The sequence below is a fragment of the Pinus tabuliformis genome, chromosome 1_1 (genome assembly GCF_031772625.1).
Source record: "Pinus tabuliformis cultivar Carrire ecotype Pingquan chromosome 1_1, CPIR1, whole genome shotgun sequence".
Taxonomy (NCBI): Eukaryota; Viridiplantae; Streptophyta; class Pinopsida; order Pinales; family Pinaceae; genus Pinus; species Pinus tabuliformis.
Window position 1 is genome coordinate 355,737,542 of NC_142297.1, and position 14,254 is coordinate 355,751,795.

At 35.1% G+C, this 14,254-nt stretch overlaps 1 protein-coding gene across 3 annotated transcripts; it reads left to right on the forward strand.

Annotated features, from left to right (window-relative positions):
• Positions 1 to 623: 623 nt before the first annotated feature.
• Positions 624 to 5,349, forward strand: LOC149213059 (glutamate decarboxylase 4-like). 3 transcript variants are annotated; one of them, XM_089391950.1, is made up of 6 exons: positions 624 to 812; positions 1,008 to 1,212; positions 1,354 to 1,554; positions 1,988 to 2,202; positions 5,019 to 5,086; positions 5,200 to 5,349. In XM_089391950.1, exons 1-5 carry the CDS (start codon positions 730 to 732, stop codon positions 5,050 to 5,052), a joined length of 738 nt encoding a protein of 245 aa, XP_089248076.1. In that variant the 5' UTR covers positions 624 to 729; the 3' UTR covers positions 5,053 to 5,086; positions 5,200 to 5,349. The 3 variants fall into 3 exon arrangements, with proteins under 3 accessions (XP_089248076.1, XP_089248077.1, XP_089248075.1); XM_089391951.1 differs by lacking the exons at positions 5,019 to 5,086; positions 5,200 to 5,349 and adding an exon at positions 2,308 to 2,341; XM_089391949.1 differs by lacking the exons at positions 5,019 to 5,086; positions 5,200 to 5,349 and having other exon boundaries at positions 1,988 to 2,285.
• Positions 5,350 to 14,254: the final 8,905 nt, after the last annotated feature.

The following is a 14,254-nucleotide window of genomic DNA, read 5'->3' on the forward strand; positions in this document are numbered from 1 at the left end:
ACCTATTAATATAAGAGACTTTTAAATATATAAATTTGAAATAAAATATGTATTTAAATGACTTTTAAATATATAAATTTGAAATAAAATATGTATTTAAATAATTAAAATTTAGATAAATAGGTTTGTAATTCCATAATGTTTGAAAACAAGAAAGCCTAGAGAAAACACACCAAAATATTATATGCTAAGTACGATAACTATTAGTCAATGGTATAAAAATCAATATCAAAAAATACTTGCTCACATACTAGTGAGCTCTGGAGCCATAGGTCCATGCGCCCTTAACTCTTCTCGTTGGTTTTCGGTTGAGCCATAATGACATAGGAGGGCACTAAACACAGAAGACCAGCCATCACAGATCAAAATGGAGAACGGACTTGGCAAATGAAAAAAACAAAAAACGAAATGTAAGCAACCCTTACATGTTACATAGTGATTTATATTGTGTATCCTATTAATCATATCAAGAAGCTATACCCAATCATTATTAGGCCGATAGGCCTTCCTTTGAAAGGGAACGGACGTTTCGTCGTCCTTTTCCTTCTGACGCTGACACCTGGCATTTTTTTTTCATCTTGCAGTTTCGCACTCTAAGGTTGACACTGGCATTTTTTTTCATCTTGCAGTTTCGCATTTAATTCCGGTTCTTCTTTGCAGTTGCAACCGATTACCGAATATCGGGAAACAGTAGTGTGGAGTGGGGTTTCTTTTGAAAATCAACCAAAAATGGCTCTGAGCAGCGCTACTGATTCTGATGGCTCCATACATTCAACCTTTGCCTCCAGATATGTTCAGGAATCCTTGCCTCGGTATGTATAAACTCTGGAGGGAAATCTAGGAACATAAACTGCTCTTATGAAAGCTTATTTCACTGGATGGGTTTGCTTCCGCTATTGTGCAATAGTATTTTCTTGAGGATAAACCCTCCGGACATTGGGATTTCCAATAAAATGGCCCTGAGCAGGGCTTCTGATTCGGTTTCCTTTGAATGTTTGTGTTGGCAGGTTTCAAATTCCGAGTAGGTCGATTCCCAAAGATGCTGCCTATCAGATCATCAGCGACGAGCTCATGTTGGATGGGAACCCCAGACTTAATCTTGCTTCTTTTGTCACCACATGGATGGAACCAGAATGTGATAAGCTCATCATGCAGGCAATCAACAAGAATTATGTCGACATGGATGAGTATCCTGTCACTACAGAATTGCAGGTAATGGCAGGGTTTGGGATACTAGATCTGAAGGCCCTTCTCAGATCCGTTTTGGGCGTTAATTTTATTTATTTTTCTTTGTTTTCTCAATTCTTTATCTGAAAGTGTTCAGTGCTTTCATGTGTCTGGATTTGGAAAAAGAATCGATGCGTGAACATAATAGCCAATCTGTTTAACGCCCCACTTGGCGATGGAGAGGAAGCTGTTGGTGTGGGCACGGTTGGATCTTCAGAGGCGATCATGTTGGCAGGCCTTGCATTCAAACGCAAATGGCAGAACAAGCGCAAGGCAGAGGGGAAGCCGTATGACAAGCCAAACATTGTGACAGGTGCAAATGTCCAGGTAAGATTAACGCAATTCGATTAGCCCAAGCCCATCTAAATTCTGATCTTATGTCAACATGGATTCTGTATATCAATTTGAAGCCCAAATTCATGGATGTTGTATATTAGTTAGATTAAATCAAATCCATCTAGATTCTGGTTTGATATGCATCTTAACCTTAAAACGAGCTTGATGAAGTCGAGGTTACATATCTGGAGTTCATAATCTATGCAAATAGAATCAGGGCTCTCTGTATTTCGCCAAATTCTGAAGAATTTAGATGGGTTTGACCTAGAAATATTCATTGCACCTAGTATTGTAGGGTGTATTGGTGATGGATAGATCGCCCCTGTATTACACCTCGTTTCTGTTTGCAGATGTAGGGAAAATTGGGAATTTTTGCTTAGCTTTGACAATTTTATTTACATAGGACTGTGCGCAACTATTGCAGGTGTGCTGGGAGAAATTTGCTCGTTATTTTGAAGTAGAGCTGAAGGAAGTTAAACTGAAGAAGGATTACTATATCATGGATCCTGTTAAGGCAGTTGAAATGGTGGACGAGAACACTATTTGTGTGGCAGCCATCTTGGGTTCCACTTACAATGGAGAGTTCGAAGATGTCAAGCTGGTGAACGATCTCCTTATCCAGAAAAACAAGGAAACAGGGTGCGTCTTCAAATCTCTTCAGATTTTTCAATATCCTTAGCCAGCAAATGTGTTTTTAACATCCGGACCACGATGACTGATAAAGACATTCGGAATCAATGGTAGATATTTGCAGGTCTTCCATTGAACACAACTGCAGGTAGGAAGGTAAACACAGAGTGATAGATTAAAAACTGCAAAGTAAGAATAATTAATTAATTGTTTATAGAATGAAGTGTATTTTTATGAAAAAAATATTTAGAATTATAAGCATAATTATAATGAGTTGCAGCTTTGAAATCCATTCCATCCTCAAACTGACAGGTGAACTAAAATTGTTAACATGTGTGTTGCACAAGCACTTTGCCTCTATAATCACGTAAACAGACAACAAGATAAGAAATGAAATTAAAGCAGAGCTTAGTCTTTTTGAACTCCAACCTGCAATTAAATTAGTGGTTGATATTTGAAAATGGAACCACAGAGTTAAATGTGATTGATTAAGCAATTACTATGGTCTTCAACATCCATCAAGAAGTAATATCACGAGTTTGTTGGTATCAACTCTTGGAAATAGCACATGTTATTCGATCAAAGGTAGTGATCGAAAAATAGTTGAAACATCGTACAAGTTCATTATTCCATGCAAATTTTGCAGTACTTCATTGCTTTTTTGTCAGGTAAATTTTTGTATAAACTAATTTTATATATTCAAAATCCTGAAAGAATAACATACAAATTTTGATCCTAATTTCACTATCTTAAACTATCTTACACATAGTTTGCAAAATTAAATTTTCTTTTCATCTTATTTTTCATACAATCCAAAATGCAATCACTTAACTTTTGATGTTTCAATCAAAACATTGTTTGTAACTTTGTACTTCACAATCCCTCTCTTCAAAAGCAAAGAGGAACACAGTAAATCATCCTTCAACCAAGGATATAGAGCTAGAGATTACCATCTCAAAGAAGCAAATGGTGGCTGTCATTCCGTTTTTCCATACAATCAAGTGGAGGATGTCATATTACACAAAAACCATGCATTAAATAGCAATCTTAAAACTCAAAGAAAGGGCTGGAAATGCAATTTGAGGCTTGAACAAAAAGCTGAAATTTTAAATTCAGGTGAGCTAGAACTATCTATTCAAGTTTGAGGAAAAGGAAGTTATAAATTAGATTCCCACATCAAGTCAAAATAGACTGGGAGATACAGTCTCAATATTGCACGTATGGGCTAAACTTTTCATTAATAACAACCTAAAGAAAAAATAAAATTGTACTCTTCAATAAGTGTGAAATTACATCCATGGATTTACAGGAGAATTGAAAATGCACTTTTAAGCCAAACTAAAATATATTTGTTTGAGCTTGGAGAAAAAAGTTTTCATTGCCAAGCATGCCCAAAAAAACAGCAAAAACCACCTTGCTGAGACTTAGAAAAGAGAGCTGAAAATGCATTCTAAATATCCAAATAGGGCAGCAAGCAATGAAGAATATTGAACAAGGCGAAAGAGGCGAAAAAATTTCACTTAGCAAACCCAACCTTATGGGCAAAGAATCCAGTGCCCACCCGAAAATTAAGGCTTATTTTTCTATAAAATCAATCATGCAGTCACTTCACTTTTAATGTGTCAATCAAAGCATAATTGGTATTTCACAGTCCCTCTTTTCAAAAACAAAAAAGAAGACGGTAACTCATCCTTCAAGTAAGCATATAGAGCTAGATATTACCATATCAAAGAAGCTAAATGGTGGTTGTAGTTTCGTTTTTATATACAATCAAATGGAGGATTTAATATTACACAAAAACTATTAAATAACAATGGTAAAACTCAAACAGAGAGCTGGAAATGCAATTTGAGGCTTGCAAAAGAAAGCGGTAATTTTAATATCAAGTGAGCTGGGAAAAAAACAAAAAAAAGATAAATTAAATGCAGTCAAACTCATAATATTTAAATAAATAAATAAACTTATGCAAATAATTATATGCAACCACTGCAAAAGTACATCCATTATACAATAAAAAAATTCGTCATACACCACTAAATAAGAAAAAAACAAATTTATAAAAAATATTAATTAGGCCGATAGGCCTTCCTTTGAAAGGGACCTTTCGTCGTCCTTCTCCTTCTCACGCTAACACCTGGTTATATGTTCTCATTGACAACTGTTCAGGGTAACTATCTCAGACTATTTCTCCTTCACCAAAACTGGTTATATGTTCTCATTGACAACTGTTCAGGGTAACTATCTCAGACTATTTCTCCTTCACCAAAACTTCTTTCCGATTTCTGCTCCTCGTGCTTTCCGCGTTCTGCTCTTCCACGACCTGCTGCCATAATGCTTCCCGTTCCACGACCTGCTGCCATAATACTTCCGGTTTCTGCTGTGCACGACCTGCCTTGCTGCCATAACAATGAATTTTGCTCTCCGTTATTCAGTGCTGATTCACTATCCTGCTATACCTGTTCTATTCTGCTATACCCTGTTCAGGTGCTCAGAGTTCTGTTCAAAGTTCAGTTCAGTGGTTAGTGCTTTCAAGACTGCGTTTTCTTTTGGGTTTAATTTATTCTGTGTGTGTTTTTAGTTTTTTTGGATGGCTTGTTCTCTTTTGGCTCTGGGTCAGACGTTGGCTGGTCGTTTTGAAACATAAAATAGGACGGAGGATGTTGTGGGTGGGTGGGTAATGGTAGAGGTGGACGGCTGTATTTGTTATTTAAAACTTTAAATGAGGATGTAAGTTATTAGTTGATGATTGTATTTGTATTTTTTATGTTAATTTTATTCTATTTTGTTGATGTTGATATTCTCAGTTGTTCGGTGGGTGAGTGCAGGCAGATTCACAGCTCCAGATGCTGCTCACCATAACCGCTGCAGCCAGTTTGGATTTCCATAATTAGAGGTGAGTTTTATGTTTGATTTTTTGTTTGGGGCTTCTTTCAGTTTTAGGTTCTATTTGTGTTTGGGTTATTTTTTTAATGTTAATATTCTAAGTTTTTTAGTCCTGGAATGCAGGCAGAATCACAGCTCCACGGGCTCCTCTGGCCAAATGACGGTTTGAGTTGCTTGAGTTTTGATGGCTTCGTATATGAACATGGTTAGAATTTTGGATAGCTGCTTTCTAGATTCATGAATTTGGTTATAATTGTAAAGTTGTAAAATCATGGGTTCAATATGTTGTATTTGCATCATATAGAAATTCATGACAAATTTCTTAATTTGAAGCATATAATTATTTAAGATATAAGTCATTTCTTTAAGTCATTTCTTAATTTGAAGCATATCATTATTTAAGATATAAGTCATTTCTTAATTTGAAGCATATCATTATTTAAGATGCCTAAAATTGACTGCTGGAATTAAGACCTTATAATCTGAAATTCTTGAAGAGGACAATGAATAGGTGTCCTTATGGTCGATATAAGAATAGGGTCAAACTGGAAATCACTTCTGATCAATGTAGTGACAAGCTTGTTAATGCTTTCACATATTGGAGCTTCTCCTTAATTATTTATTTCCAATCCTATAGACTATTATAGCAGCAAGGGAGCATGTAGTAGGAGTGATTAGAGACTCTAATGGATTGGTTAAAGAATAAGTCGAGTTATTGGAGACTCTAATGGATTGGTTAAAGAATAAGCCTTCCGAAGATATGTTCCAGGACATACTCCATTGTAGCATTCCGAAATTGAGTTTGAGGGAAATGTTAGCATAAGAAGACATTCATACAGATCTATTTATCCACATTATTTCCTGGCAGCATTATTCCCAAATCTCATGAAGTAAACGGGCCCACTACTTTTAATTTTTCTCATATTAAAGAAAGATCAAATCTAAATTTTGAATCCGGTGAAGGGACATTGCATAGTTAGTAACTTAGTACTTCCTGTAGTGAAGAGGATACTCTAAATGCTTTCCCAGTTCATTATCAACCTTTTATGCACTTAGATCTAACAATTGTTTGTCCTGTTTAAAGAACGCCCTGCCAAAAGGGATGGCAAGCAGTGCATTGGACATTGGCGGAAGAGAATTCAACTTTGAGGGTACATATGTTGAGGAAGTTTGCCTTGGGTTAAAATTGTGCAATTTTCTATCTTTTAAATGATGAGGAAATTGTAAAATTTCACTAACAAATGTTGTCAGGAACGCCACATAGAATAATCTTGAGTGCGATATTTCTTGAGGTTTGTTGTTTATGGTAACTTTCCCTTACAATACTATTGTTAGTGAAATTATAATTTTGGCCAAGGAATAGTGTTTTGGAACCCAATTAACAAATTTTCCAACAATTTTCCCAAATTTTCCCAGACTGTTTCTTGTTTTTTTTCCTCCCTATGCATTGTTCATACTGACCAAATTATTGGTTTTGTTGTGTCATTGAAAAATTGTAGAATCATGGCCCATGAAAACTGAATTTTTCATTTATATGATATTATGAGTTGAGTTGAGGCAACTCTGTAGCAATAATATATTTTAATTTGTGATATTAATGAAGAATAAGTCAAGATTATACACGATGAGGAACTGGGAACTAGAACCATTCCCTAGAAGGATTTTGAAAAGATACGAGGATACATAAGGAAATTGGACAAAAATTAGATCATTTGTCTAAGGAAGCTTGTCAATAAAATGCACGAGTGGAAGATTTATTGCATCTAATATTACCCTGAAGTAATAGTTTACGATTCCTTGAACCCCAAATTAGAATGCCTTCATTTGAGTTTCACTACAAGTATAGCCAGATCTACAATGAAGAAAGTGGGTTTGGTTTGGGACTCCAACATATGGTATGGTAGGATTGAGTTCTCTGGCCTCCTCCAACTTGCCTTTCTTACCAAAAAAAAAAAAAAACTATCAATAACAGCATTGTATGTGACCACAATGGGGCAAATGTTTTCGTTAGGCATTTCATAGAAGGGCTTCCTAGCCTCTCCCACCTTGCCTTTCTTGACCATCAATAAGCATTTTGGATGTAACAGCACCAAAACAAGCAGTTTGACATCACTGGCCTGAGATCTAAGAGAGGATGAAAAACCTGAACTCAGAATTTGGAGGTCCTCTATGGGATATTTTCCGGAGAGAGGATGTACCCAAATTGTGTGCTTATTTGGAGAAACACAAAAGAGAATTCAGGCACATTAACAATCAGTGTCTTGAAGAGGTTATTCATCTAATTCATGACCAGACTTTTTACCTGAACACTGAGCGTAGGAGGAAGCTGAAAGAGGAATATGGGGTAGAGGCATGGACATTGGAATCTGCCATGAAGGAGCTCGACACCTTGAACATGGTTACTGAGGAATCAACCAATGGAAAGGGTACAGGGTCGTAGAAAATGTGGATTCAAGCTGCTGCTGTAACGTTTTTGAGTAACCCACTTATCTTGATGATGTTTTTTGGTTTTGTCCAGATATTTTCCATGAACAGGATAAAAAGTTGCTATATTAATTTTTTATAAAAAGTTGCTATATTAATTTTTTAAAGAATTGTTAAATAAAATGCTATTGTACTCTATCCACCTGCCATGCACCTTAGTTTTTTAAATCTAACTTGTACTTGGATGTAACAGGCTGTAAATCAGAAGTGGAAGACAAAAGGATAGTGTGTGAAAAACTTGAAATACAGAAAACAGAAAACAAAAATAGAAGTAAATCAATTTTTCACATCATATGTAAAAAAAACTTATATTCAGATTTAATAGGCTGTAAACAGAATTGGAAGACAAAAGAATATTGGATGATGGCTATGATGGCTGTAAGACTGTGATTTGAGTTGGTAGAGGGAGACAGGTGGTATAGACTGTGGGGAATTAGGCCAATAGCATAGTCCTGTTCCCCACATTTCCTTGGAATAGAGGAGTTGCTGTTATGAAAGCTGGAAGATGCTGGACTGCTGGATGGAAAAGGACCTCCTGCAATAAGGTTTCTTTATGGTAAAATTATATTGATAATTTATTGGTTTTACTTTAAAAAGTTTGAAGGAATTTGAAGAGCAGGTATAGAATTGCTTTGTGGGATTTGATTCCAAAATCACTGATTTGTAAATACATACTCAATGAAATGTTAATTGGTTGAAACCCTGCATCTCATTAAACCCATGTCTATGGGTGCTTGAATTACATAGCTTCATGGAAGATGCTATCATCATGAAGGAGAAAGAAGAGGAAAGTGGTAATGAACTTGATGTTAGATGCATCACGGAGTACCATCTCAATGTGGAAAAACCCAGTAAGATTTGCAATGACGTTGTTATAATTATTGATGAATATCTCTTTCCCTCTTCTAGGATGGAGGAATCTACATTTTTCTATGACAATATGTAAGCCCACTCTTTTAGTTGGTTTATGACGTGATTTTCATTTAACTGAATAGGAGTCTTGCAGATTCGGATGCTGAATGCAATTTGTGAAGACAACTTTCAGTGACATATTTATATTGGAAAATATTAATTTAAATTCCATGCTGATCCATATTATTCTTTATTCTAAAAAGAATTTATGCATGTATTTACTGCAAAATGGAAATACCATTTCCTTGCACTGATTTTGTATGACTTCTTTATATTTTAGTAAGGAAAAATTTGATTATTTTGCAGAATTTAGGACATTGAAATGGAAAAGATTATGTATTTTTTTTTTAAGAAAACCATGCTGAAAATGTTTTACAAGTGTAAGACAATCAAGACAGGGTAAAGGAGGTGAATTGGGGCAATGATTGCATGCACTTGCTGAACTCTGTTTATATTCCTAACTCGATGATTTTACTTCTGATTTTATAAAACCTGATAAGGTACACGTGGATGTTTTTAAACCCTTAATTCAACCATAAATGAATGACGAGCACTACTCGATTGATTCCTCGTATCATTGTGTATAAAGTCTTATATGTATTTTATAATCTAATTTATATCTAAATTGTCATTAAAAAAACATTTCAAGAAGAAATTTGTGCTCTTCTAAAAGGAGTTATGAGATTATAGTAGCTCTGAAACCTCTCATACCTTTGGAAGAGAGTTTTAAAGGAAAAGCGTTCAAAAGTTGTTAAAAGTCTCTTATAATACTTATATATAGAGAATTAGGCTATTTATAATTGAATTTGAATAAAGATTGATGTTATTTTGTGTCTCAATTTAAAACAAAAACAAAAAACAGAAATTGCTGTACATATTAGGTTGCAGTTAAATTCATAAATTTCATAGAGTCTTGACTAACCATTGAAATTTAAAGACAAAAGAATAGAGGTATTGATTCCACTTTTTCTGAAATATGGGAAAAGAGGATTTATTAAAGAAATAAATTGTTTTAGGTAGTTTATTTATTTGATTTTTTAAAATTGGTTTAATTTTTACACAATATGTGTAAAAAATAAATATATTTAAAAAAAAACAGAAATTGCTGTACATATTACGTTGCAGTTAAATTCATAAATCTCATATTGAGTCTTGACTAACAATTGAAATTTAAAGACAAAAGAATAGAGGTATTGATTCCACTTTTTCTGAAATATGGGAAAAGAGGATTTATTAAAGAAATAAATTGTTTTGGTAGTTTATTTATTTGATTTTTTAAAATTGGTTTATTTTTTACCCAATATGTGTATTAAATAAATATATTTTTCTTTTGTATTTGTTGAATACAATGCATTTTTATTTCAAAGAGTAAATTATTTTTAATATAAATGTATTTTTATTTAAAATAGTAAAGTATCTTTAATATAATAAGTTTTTAGTTCAGTTTTTATCACTTAGAACTTAATTTTAACATATTTTATATAATTATTTATAGATTAAATTAATTCCCATGTTTTTTTTTGTTTGTTTGTTTGTTTAACACATTCTCTATAATTATTTATAGATTAAATTAATTCCCATGTTTTTTGTTTGTTTGTTTTTTTTATATTTATGGATGACTAAATATTTCTTAGAATTATTCATAGATTAAATTAATTCCCATGTTTGTTTTGTTTGTTATTTTTTTTATATTTATGGATGACTAAATATTTCTTAGAATTTTGTGACTAACTAAATTTAGTTGATGTAGTAATACTAATTGTTTGTTCAATAATTATACTCGGTACATTGATAATTGTTTAACTAATGAAATTAATATTATATTATATGCCCAAAAAATTATTAAACTCATAAATATAATTTTATTTTTTTATTATTTAACATTATAATTTTGAATAAAATGAATTAAAATCTACTAAAAAAAAAAATTGAAAATGACCAGAAATAAAAGAATAACGAAAATGACAAGAAATAAAAGAATTACAATTTTTTTATTCTTGCCTACCTTTTTTTTTTTTTCTCGGCAAAACTAAATCTATTAAGAGAAATCAATATGGTACAAACAGGAAAGGCACAAGACCGTCAGACTGGAAATGATAGATACATCAACCTCGGTCCCGGAAGAGAGATACAATCACAGAGCTACAAGAAAGACAAGAGACCGATAGACCGGAAATGATAAATTCGTCAACCTCGGTCTCGGAAGGAGGAATAACTCTGCTACACCTGAAGATTCGATAGCAAATACAAACTGTCAGGCTGTTACCCCAGCGGGACAGTGATTACACCACAATGTTTTTTCCCTTTCTTTTTGTTAACTTTTGTCCAGCCCTCAGGAGGAGTATGGGCAAGAACAACTTGGAGACTGGAGTTCTCTAGCATTGGGGACTCCTTCTCTGAATCTGAGGAGGAAGTCTCATGGGGACGCTTCTGCGAGTTTGCTGAGACATGGGTGTGCTCCATAATGTTCGTGGGCTGAACCATCGTCTGCGGCATCTGATCTGGTTCTGACTGATTTTCCTCCTTTTCCATACTTGGAACCTTCTCCATACTAGGGGGGCTGGAGCTTCTGGTTGGCGGCGGTGGGCAGGGGGCCCAACGCTTAGGCTTAGTTTGAGCAAAGAGGCCCTTTTTTGCTCTTGCTGACAGTGAAGGGCAAGAGATATGTAGGTGCCCTGTTTGGTTACAATGACGGCATCTGAAGGCAGTGTTCTCGTACTCTATATACTGGGTCCAGATAGCGTCCTTGATCTTGAGATTGATGTACTCTGGCAATCCCTTACTTAAATCAATCTCCACACAAACTCTGGCATATGTATAGAGACCCTGCCTCTCTCTCTCGTAGTCTCCCTTCCAAAAGCTACCCAGGGCATTGCCTATTTGCCTGTATACTTCTGTACGCCACAGGTGAACTGGGAGATTTGGAAGCCTGATCCATACCGGAGCCTTGGTGATGACTGCTGAAGCTGGGTCAAAGTCGGGAAACCAAGGAGTTAGGAAGAGACCAGCCGAACCCATGAACCAAGGGCCTTCGTCTAGGGCATTGTAGCAATGCTCTAGGTCATCGAACAACACTATGAAATACCCTTTAGCACGGAAATATACCTTACAACGATCAGTCCAGTTATCTTTGATCCAGTCATAAAGATCCTGTGAGCGCGGCCAAAGCCCATTGAATCTACAGATGATGGCTTTTTCAGCAAATTTCTGGGTTTCGTCTTCAAGCTCAGGGTAGGAGACTTCAACTGATGGGATCTCCTCCATTTTGTCAACCAAAAAGGGCTTGGGTGAAGTCTGTATTGGTGGCTCTGACTTTTCAGCCTGCTTGCCATGGACTGCATCTTTGTACGAGAAAGCCTTAGCTGAGGAAGACTCCCCCCCAGCTCCTCCTCTAAGACGGAGGGAAAGGATAATAGTTGCGTCTTTCTCAATGCCGTAAAAAGAAATAGGAAAGGGATCCTCAAGATGTTTACCTTGGTAAAGAAGCCGTTGGTCTGCCAAAGGGATTCCCAATTTGAAGTCCAAAGCATGCTTGAGAAGCCGCACTGGATCCGCCGTGCAAACCCATTGAAGCATAGTTTTCCCTGAAAGGAGCCTGATTTGGATCTGGAAAGCTGCGGATGATTCTGCAGGCCTTTTTCCCCAACTGATCTGAGGAGCGGGAAGGCTGATGCCTTGATAGAGTTTCAGATCTGCTGTAGAGGGATTTGTGGATTCTCTGTACAAACACTGCGTCAGCGTGTAAGAGGACCCGATCTGCACCGCCGAGGGCTGAGGAATCCTTGAAAATCGTGGATCAGATCCATGTTCCCTCCCCAAACCTGATCTTCGACCCTGTCATTTGAGATCAATCCTTGCTCGCGTGATCGGATCGTTTTCTTGCTAGGATGGGGCGTGGACATCAAGCACCTCTGTTCTCCATAGATGCAGACGGATCTGCCAGGCCTCTGCAATGCGTTTGCAGAGGGGAGCGCATTAGAACAGGTCTGGGCGATGGTCGGTTGTTTTAGAATGTGATCCCCTGGATGAGAGGCTGGTACTGCCGTGCGGTGTACGATCTGCGTCCAGAAGAATGGGTAGCCCGACGAAATCTTGCTGTGTGCTGAATCTTGTTTGATCGTCTCCTCAGCGAATCCGTCCCAAAGCAAGAGGGAAGATTCAGTCATGGCGTGACCAACATGCAAGCCTCTGGCCGTTCGGGAGCATGGCAGACCTACGGGAGCTGCGGCTGCGCTGTCTGCTGAAACCCTAGTGCTGAAAATCGCCATCCGTCTTCACCTTTCGTCTCTTGGTTATATTTCCGGACTTGCTCTCTTATTACAAAGCATAGAAAATAAATTTTAACTTGTATTCTTGCCTACCTTCACCATATATATAATTATCAATTATAAATAAATAAAATTATACTATGAAACTTAAATTGTGTATTAAAAAACTTTCATTTAATATATTGATTAAAAAAAAAAAAAACCATATTTTCAATTTATCAATCCTAACAGCTCTCTTTACACACGTTATAGGCTTTCTTTACACGTTACTTTTAAGATTACTTACAACATGTATGTGGTTTATAAAGTTTACATTTAATTCAATTATATACAACGGCAGTGATTTATAAAAATTACTTTAATATATTTAAGATCCTAATTCAGAATTCCACAAAAACAATTGTTGAACTTCACACTCTCTCAATCCCCTCTTAAGGTGATATGTGAGGAGATGCCAACCTGAAGGAAATATGCTACATGTCACTACGGGAATTGAAAAATGAAAAATTAGAAATGGAGTTTCTTGAAGAGTTTCATGAATTGATTTTCCCAATCAGTGGTGTAGGCTTCTCTAAATCTATGGATCTCATTTTCGGTGCAGTCAATTTTATGGAAAGACCATGTAAAGTTTATAGCATTTGCTTAAGAATTATTGCCTAGCTGTATGAATTATATAGTTTGTTAGAGCTTCATAGTGACAATGGTTTGCACTGCCCATTGTGAACAAATAATGAGTAGAAATATTAAAAAGATTTATGAATAATTAAGTAAATGAAATATCAAAATTGTATCTTATTGGGACAAGCATAGATAGATTTGATACAAACTGCTCATTTTTAAATAAATTCAAAACATATTAAAAATATATATTTATATATTAGAAAAATTTCTCAACCTTTCTTTAAAATATTTCTTATTGGAGTGCACTGGTGTGGCAGGTTTCACGAAGAATATAAATCAATGTTAGAGAAGAGTTGCAATTGTGGAAATATGTTTGTATAAAAGTTAACTAATACCCAAATTGACAATACAATTGAGATTTTAATTATGTGGTTTCCAATGTTCATTATTTTCTATTTTTAATAATTTTTTTAGAAAAATACCTGTACTTTTTAATCTTTTATAGAAATTCAACAATTCACTTGAGGGGTTATCATTATTAATTAAGGTGGTTTTATATATGGTATAAGTGGACAACAATTTTAGAAATAATTAATGAGTTTACAAGTTGAAGATAGAAATAGATTAGATAACGCGTGGTTATTTTAAAATATTAAATTACAATGTGGAAAAGCATATTACAATTACTTAATGTCTTCGTCGTATGTAAGTGGTTTGTTTTAATATTTGCAAATCACAAATTTCTCCGCTTTTCATTTATCATGTAAAACAGTGTAATTTATTTTTTATTTAAAAAAATAAAGTGTGTTGCCAATAATCTATTGAGTTTTTAGTATGAAGGCGTTTTAATATATTGATATGAATGGTTTGGTTTTGGTTTTGTTGTTTTAGTA